We start from the raw sequence: 8187 nt of genomic DNA, 5'->3' as shown, positions 1-8187 counted from the left end.
GGAGAGGCAGCAGGATAGTCGTGTAAGGGAGTGTTTTGATTGTCTAGAGCTTAATGATGGTGATGATAGGGTTGAGTGTTTATGGTTAAGAATCAGGGGGAAGGCCAACAAGGCAGATATCATGGTGGGTGTCTGTTACAGACCTCCCAACCAGAATGAAGAGGCAGACAAAATGCTCTATAAACAACTGGGAGAAGTTTCACAATTGCTGTGCCAGGGAAGTGGTTCACTCATCATACCTGGAGGCATTTAAAAGCTTTGTAGATGTGGCACTTAGGGAGATGGTTTAGTGATGGACTTGGCAGTGCTAGGTTAAAGGTCGGACTCTATGATCTTAAAGGTCTTTTCCAACCTAAACAATTCTATGATTCTGTGAATTTGGGGGGTAGTGGGACAGACCCTTAGTGACAAGCCACTGAGAGCCATGTGAGACTTGGGACTGAGGGATGTTGGGGTCTTTGTGTCTGAGTGCCTCAGTGCTTTGCCCCAGGCCATGTCTCTGGCTGCTGATCACAAGTGGAGCAAGGGGCATCTGCAGGTGTCCTCCCTGCAGAGCTGAAGGCAGTTAGGCTGCGAGTGTCAGCAGGATTGCTGGGGTTGCTCTCCTGTGTCATGCAGGCAGGGGGCCCCCTGCTCCAGCACACTGCAGCGAGGGAGCATCCCGGTGGTACAGGCATCATGCTCCTTGCTGGGCTCCAGCTGCTTCTTCCCTGCATGAAAATATCTCCTCTCCTTTTGCCTTCACCGACCAAGAGGCTCCAGAGCTCTCCCGCTGTACTTGAAGCTGACTGAGAGAAATCACTGCTGGTGGCACCTCATCTCCCTGACTTCCCAGTAGCAGGGCATAGAGCTCAGCAGAGCACGGCTGTGGGTTGCAAAGTGAACCTGGGGAGCCTCATGCTAGGCAGAGAGGATTCACCTTTTCCCTTTGGGATTCCAGCCCTGCACATGAGGCTGCTGACACTGCTGCTCCTGGCTGTCCCTAGCAGGACTGTTATACCAGGACTGTTTTCCATCCTCCTGCTAGTCCCACACTGTGTAACAAGGTGCACCATGTTAAACTGGAGCAGTTCCTCAACTGGTGCAAGTGAATGCTGGGATGTGCAGTGCACAGCCCTGAGCTTCCTGTGCTTGGCTAGTGCTGAAGCACCCGAAAGCCCCCAAAAAGGCCATTGCATCGCCTTGATATATTCTTGCCTTCCCTGTGGCTCCCTGGCAGGAGTCACTGAGGAGGAGATCTCAGACAAAGGCATGTTGCACAGGGACATGGTGGTCTGTAGGCCCAAGGGGTTGCCTCTTAGGTAAAGTGAGCAGCGGAATGCTGAGGGGAAGGGGGCTGTTCACTTTGCTGTGCCCTCAGTGCACGCTACAGAACAGCTGGACAGTTGACTATCACTCAGTGGTGGAAATGGCTGTCTCCTCATCTCACACCAAGAATCACCTTGTCTCTCCCTGTCCCTGTTTTACAGCAACCACAGCAGATCGGTTCTACAGGATAGACCGTGCACAGGTAAGTGCAGCCTCACCCACCATTATCCTCCCAGCATCTACTGGGAGGGTGCTTCAGTGTCCCCATGTTCACAGATTGACAGGCTTAGCCTTGGCAGTCTCACACCTTTGCCTTTTGGCATCCCCCGAGGGGTGGTGTCATGAGCCTGGTCCAGGACCAGCCCCAGCACCTCCAGGTTCACATGGAAAAGAGTGGAAGTGGGGGTAGGAGCACAGAGACTTGGGGTGGAAGCTGCCTGCAGGGCCCTACGGTGGAGCAGGTAAGGAATAGCGAAGTAGGAAAGGCTTGCCAAGGTACCTGCCGACTGGGGTCATCTTAACCAGTGTTAAATGCTTTACTTAATGATCTGGAGAGGAGGAGGACATGGAGATGAGGTGTATGGGTCATCTGCTAAGGTGGCAGGAGATAGGAAGCCTGAAAAGGACAAGAAGGTGTGGAGGCTTCTCAGGCACAGGTCCCAGGACTCCTTGAGCCACCATGACTTTGCTGCGAGTGGCTGGGGTACAGGGCATGGGATGTGAGGGGATGGAGCTATGCAGAAGTAGGTCTTGCTTCTGAGGAGGGCTGACTTGTGTCTTTCAGGAGCACCTCAACTATGTAACAGAGATCTCTCAGGACGAGCTCTATGTGCTGGACCCAGAGCTAGTGATCACCCAGACTGTGGGCACCTCTCCTGCCATGCCTGACCTCGTTGACTTGTCTGCTGCACCCACTGGGGACCATTTTGCATTCCCTCCCTCTTCCTCTTCTCCACCCTCCTCTCCTGCCCCCAGGTGAGTCTGGAGTGGGACTCCTGGACCTCAGGAAGGATGAGCAATAATGGGAGAGCCAGGGTTGGCTTCACAGCATTGATCCCTGGGCCAGATTACAGGAGGGCTCCCTGGATGCAAGCAGAAATTCAGTGCTGAGTTAAACCAAGGGGTGAGATGCCATCCTGTCTTCCCTGCTCCTCTGCCTGTGCTGCTGGAAGGTGGCTCCAGTGCCTGGTGGAGTGAAGGACGTGGGTGTTTCTGAGCCCAGCTGGGGTCATCCTTGGTTATGGGTGAGCAACGGAGCTGGGAGCAGCAGTAGAAATGGGAGTGGGGATGGGGAAGAATCAGGAAAGAAGCAGATGGCGTGGCCAAAGAGAAGCAAAATCCCTTGGCCTGCCTCTCCTCCTGCCTGCTAGAGTAGTGTCACGGGCAGGCTTCTCCACAGCCATCCTTCTACCTATGGCATGTCTGCTGCCAGGACCGACAGGGTTAGTTACACCTCTTCTTCTTCCCTTCCAGCACCGAGCCTGAGCGCTGCCTCCCGCACAAAGGTGAGTTCTGTCCCACCCTCTCTCAGCTCACACTGTTTTGGGTCCCCAGCACGTGGGTTTTGGCCTGTCCTTTTCCTGCTGTGCAGCAGGAGCCCTGCTGCCTGTGTGCTGGGTGGGAGTGTGGAGCCCTGCAGGCAGGTGACCCCGGAGGTGGCAGGAGTGACCTGACAGTAGTGATTTGTGGAGCAGCCCAGCCAGGCGCCTTCCTGGCTCTTCCATGTGGGAAGCGGCATGGCAAGGGGTTAATCCCCCACCTGCAGAGCTGAGCGTAGCGGGCTGGGTTGGGGGCTGTCTCTGCCAGGGGCTGGCTGGGGATGGGGAGGTGGGAACACAAGGTCAGGGGCCTCACCAAGTTGAGCAAATGGAAAGAGTTTCCTGGAGCTTGAGCGGAGCCCAGTGCCTGGAAGTGTGAGTGAGTCATGGATGAGAGGCGTCTTGGCTGCCGGCTGACATCCAGGAGATCTGCTCCCCGCTTCCATTACAAGTCATCCTGCTCATGGGCAGAGACTGGTTCCCCCCTCGGGCTGCAGTCCCGCTGTGCCCCCAGCTACGTGCTGTCTCCCTCCTTCCTTCCCCTTGCTTGTCCCTTACTTACCTGAGGTTGTAGGAGCCATGTAAAACAAGTCTGACCAAGGGGTTAGCACCTGAGGGTACACCTCATGTGTACCCTCAGCTGACTGCTTCTCTGGTGCCTGACCCTTGGCTCCAAGGTTGGATAAATGGTGTTACAGCTTGACTTTTCTGACCCCAACACATCTTCCTTCTTTACAGATGACCTGATAGAAGCTGCCAAGAGTGGCAACTTCAGCAAGGTAGGCACTCCTTCTGCCTCTGTAGTGAGCAGCCAGGGCTGGCTCTGGCCAGTCCGCTGGTGGCCTGCTTGGCTGGCATGTACCCTGTGCCGTGCTATGACTGCTGTGGAGCAGCTCCTGTTGAGGAGTGGTGGCTGGAAACCAGGCGGGCTCCTAGCAAGAAGCCCTGTTCTTCTCCTGGAGGACATGGAGGGAAGGAACTTGGTGGCATGGCTGAGCTGAACAAAGCTCCCTGACAGTCTCTGGATAGCCACACAATCTGCTGGGCATCCTGGGGACGCGATACTGGGGCTTGGGTCTTGGGGAAAGGCAACTCATCACAATCAATCTGTCAATCCTGCAGTTCCAAGAGCTGCACCGGGCTGGAAGGGACCTGATGGTGCGAGACTCCTTGGGCCAGACTGTCCTCCACCATGCTGTCAAATCAGGGAGCAAGGACATTGTCAAGTACATCATTGAGAACGGTGAGCTGGGGCCAGAGTGACACCCTTAGCAAAGGAGCCAAGAATTCCCAGCCCTCTGCTCAGAGGGGTGCTCCTGGGCTTAGATCCCTTCCTTCTGGGTTTGCCACATCATCCTTCTGACATGTGGGCTTTCCTTGGCATCTCTCTGCCAGCAGTGGGGTGCCACCATTGCTGTCGCTGCATCCTGGCAGGGACCAGCATGTCCCTGGGAAACATTTCTTAGTGTCCTGCTTCTGCCTTCAGAGCAGCTGACCTGCTGTTTTTGGCAGCTCCCACTGAAATACAAGCTGCTTTATTTTTATTTAGATATTTCTCTGTACTGAGTCCAGCACAGCTCTTCTTCTATGGGCTCAGCTGGGCTCAGATGCTGCTTCGGAGCCAGGGCCTTTGCAGGCAACATGGAAATAGCAGCCCATATGTAAAGATGCAGAATGTGACTGAGGAGTAGGTGGGTCTGTTTCTGCCCCACAGTTGGGTCTCACTCACCCTGCACTGTTTTTCTCTCCACAGCCCCTTCAGAAATCCTCGATGCCACAGAGGACGAGAAGTAAGTTGCTGACTGACTTGTGTTACCTGTTGGCCAGACCCTCTGCCAGGCATCTGGTCACTTACAAGCTGCCACACTTACAAGCTTACTCATTCCCAGCCATGGCTCCCAGTCCACTCTGGCCTGACCATCCCTGAGTAGCACCCCCTCCTCTGCCTGGACAAGCACACAATCCACCATCAGCTCCTGCTGCTCTGAATTGCTGTCCCTTGCTGCCACATGTACACGCTGCTTGTCCTCGTTTGAGGGGGACATCTCACATCTCCTGCTTTCTCCTCCCCAGCGGTGAAACCTGCTTGCACCAGGCTGCAGCCTTACGCCAGCGCACTATCTGCCACTACATCGTGGAGGCCGGGGCTTCGCTCATGAAGACGGACCTGCAGGTGATGGTGGCAGGGTTGGCAGTGCGGCTTTCTGGGCGCACTTGGGGCTGGCAGGAGATCAGAGCAAGGTGCTTTGGGTGGTGTCTGCCAAGCAGAGAGGAGCTGACATAGAATCATAGAGGTGGTTGGGTTGGAAATGACCTTAAGATCATCCAGTTCCAACCCCCTGCTATGGGCAGGGACACCTCACACTAGACCATGTCGCCCAAGGCTCTGTCCAACCTGGCCTTGAACACTGCCAGGATGGGGCATTTACCACTTCTTTGGGCAGCCTGTGCCAGTGCCTCACTACCCTCACAGTAAAGAACTTCTTCCTTATATCCAACCTGAACTTGCCCTGTTTTAGTTTAAAACATTGCCCCATGTCTTGTCACTACAGTCCCTGATGAAGAGTCCCTCCCCAGCATCTTTGTAGCCCCCTTCAGATAATGGAAGCTGCTCTGAGGTCTCCACGCAGCTTCTCTTTCTCCAGGCTGAACAGCCCCAACTTTCTCAACCTGTCTCCATACGGGAGGTGCTCCAGCCCCTGATCATCCTCGTGAACGCACAAGGATGGACATGAAGCACCCGTGCTCGCCCAGCGGCTCCCAGCTGCAGAGGGGTTAAATCCCTCTCCTCCCCGTGCTCCTCTCCCTGTTGTTTTATTAAATTAGAAGCAAGGGGCTGGAATGTCTCATCCCTGTCTCCCCCTTCCCACCCTCCAGGGTCAGAGCGAGGACACTCTCTCTGCACGCTCCCTCCCAGCTGCAGGGCTCCCCCAGCTCTCTCCCGCGGGGATGGGGGCACTGGGAGCTCCTCTCAGTGGGTGAAGCTGGCCCCAGCTTAACTGGGACGTGCCTTGGTGCCAGGGAGTTGTGCCAGCGCCAGCAGAGGAGACACAAAAAGGGGTCTTGAGGTTGTGTTTTGGTACAGGAGGTTCCCAGGGCTGGCATGCAACAGAGGGGACACGGTCATATTTGTCTGGCAGAGGGTCATAGTGATGGGGTGTAGTGGAGGAGCTGTAGAACTAGCCAAGAAGCTGCAATCTGTGGGTCTGGGCACAGGGTAGGAGCCCAGCTGTGGGACCAGTGGAGCTTGGGGCTGCTTCAGACAATGCACAGCCCTGTTGCCAGCTGCCAGGGAGGTGCTGAGCAGACAATCCCTGGCTCCTCATCACTCCTCCTTGGTCCTGGCTGAGGTTTGGGCCTTGCACAGCACCCAGAGTGGGGCTGGTCTGGCTGGAGACTGAGCCAGCAGAGGCAATGGGAGAAGGCACAGCCCCCTTCTGCCCCCATCCCCTTCATGTCCTGAAGGAGATGAGCAGCCCCCAACCTGCCAGCACAACAGGGAGTCCTGTCCAGGCGTGATGCTGCCGCAGGGAATGGGCTTGCACGTGCCTGTGCTAATACATGTCGGGGTTTGTAGCTGCCTGGGGACCCCTCTGAGCTGCTGCACTGACCTGCATGGGCTGAGTGTCACAGCCTGCCTGCACGGGCAGGAGCCCACCCCACATCAGGGTCACAGTCTGATCTGTAGTATCAGACCTGTAGCAGGGGTTTGGAGCAAGCTGATCCCACTCCCTGCAGTGGGAAGGGGAGCCAGGTCTTGCCTCAGCCTGGCTGGGCAGAGGGGCCCGGGCAGCTCCGGTTTCAGGCTGCAAGCAGGCAGTGTTGTAGAACAGAAAAGATTAGTTCCTCCTCTCTCTTTCCCCCCTACTTCATTAAACGAGCACTTGCATTCAGGGGCTTCGGGGAGGAGGCAAAAGGGGGTTCCTTGGTGCATCGCACCTCTCCGATTGTGCAGAGTGTGCTTTTATCCACAGCTACATCCGTGGATGCAGGCTCCGCGTGTCTGACCATTGTTCCCAGCCCGGAGGCCCCGGCCCCCCAGTGCTTGGCACCAGGGGCGGAGCCGGGCGGGCCGGGTGTCCCTTGCAGGGCTGGTTTTCAATGGCAGCGGCGGAGCGCCAGGTCTCTGCGGCACAGCGGAGCCCGGGCAGTTGGCGAGGAGGAGCAAGGGGGAGGGAAGGGGGAGAGGAGCCGGAGCTGGGAGCTGTTAACAGATTGGCTTTTTATGGAGTGCAGGAGTTCATTAGTGGACACAGTCCAGATGGCTGCAATAAGCTGGTGAAACGTGATCCTCCGCCGGGAGCCACAGCGCTAGCCAGGCAGCGAGAGGAGAGGGGGGTTGGTATTCCCGGGCATTCCCCAGACATACCCCTCATTCCTCGCCCTCTCCCGCCTGCCTCCTCAGCGCTGGGGAATAGCGGGGCAAGGGATCCAAGCTCTGTTTCCTCTCCCAGGGCTGGTGGTGACAGTGTGTCCTGGTCCATGCATGGGTCTGATGGGACAGCTTCCAGGCTCCTCACACTTAGGCTCTTCAGGAGCATGCTTTCACCTTGACTGTGGGCTCTGCTTGATCCCGCCGCAGCCACCTTTTCAGTGGGGGGCACCGTTGAGTGCCAAGGCATCATTCAGGCAGTGCTTGGTACTCTGACATCTTCTGCCTCCTCTATGCAGGGAGACACCCCCAAGCACCGGGCTGAGAAAGCCAATGACCCCGACTTAGCTGCCTACCTCGAGAACCGACAGCACTACCAGATGATCCAGCGGGAGGACCAGGAGACTGCTGTGTAGTGCTCGGCGTGCCTTAGCCCAAGCCAGCTCGGGCAGGACGAGGAGAGGACAATACTAACTGGCAGAGCTGTGAGTCTGGCCCAGCCCTCCCTACATGTCAACCTGGTCCCCAGAGGAGATGGAGACAGCAGAGCTCTGCCCCAGGCTGGGCTGGGACTCTGTTCATGAGGACAGTGGGTATCTGGGACTCGAACCCTGGTTCTTTGTGTGTGTCCCCCTTCACCCTTCATCCACCATGTTCCCTGCTCTGGATGGGCTCCATGCCGCTGCCCTGTTGGGCCAGGCCAGGCTGATGGCCATGGTCACCCTTGTACACAGGAGTGATGCCAGTGCCCCCTCCACAGGCTCCTACCTATGATCCTTGTGGGATATTGTTGCTTGCCCCCTCTCCCTGCTGGCAGTGTCCTCCTTTAGATGCTTGGCTAGGTCCACGTCCTGTTCCTCCTTTCCTGTCTGGCACAGCTGCAGGAGGCACAGGCTGTATGGGCAGACAGCAGAGACCATGAGCCTCAGACTTTACCCCAAGGAAAGCACCTTTGCTGCCCCTGCCTTC

At 56.7% G+C, this 8187-nt stretch overlaps 1 protein-coding gene across 1 annotated transcript in view; it reads left to right on the top strand.

Moving 5' to 3' along the window:
- The window catches only part of DGKZ (diacylglycerol kinase, zeta), a gene marked incomplete at its 5' end in the record, with an annotated part of 20571 nt that extends 12689 nt beyond the window's left edge, over window positions 1-7882 (top strand). The window contains 8 exons of the mRNA XM_010012149.1: window positions 1470-1510; window positions 2093-2283; window positions 2782-2813; window positions 3585-3625; window positions 3969-4089; window positions 4600-4636; window positions 4920-5019; window positions 7518-7882. Of these exons, the coding sequence (XP_010010451.1) occupies window positions 1470-1510; window positions 2093-2283; window positions 2782-2813; window positions 3585-3625; window positions 3969-4089; window positions 4600-4636; window positions 4920-5019; window positions 7518-7634 (680 nt within the window). The remainder of the gene's footprint in view (window positions 1-1469; window positions 1511-2092; window positions 2284-2781; window positions 2814-3584; window positions 3626-3968; window positions 4090-4599; window positions 4637-4919; window positions 5020-7517) is intronic.
- Between the last annotated feature and the right edge of the window lie 305 nt (window positions 7883-8187).

The sequence above is a fragment of the Nestor notabilis genome, unplaced genomic scaffold, assembly GCF_000696875.1.
Source record: "Nestor notabilis isolate BGI_N333 unplaced genomic scaffold, ASM69687v1 scaffold16483, whole genome shotgun sequence".
Lineage (NCBI taxonomy): Eukaryota > Metazoa > Chordata > Aves > Psittaciformes > Psittacidae > Nestor > Nestor notabilis.
This window is presented reverse-complemented; position numbering and strand designations above follow the sequence as displayed.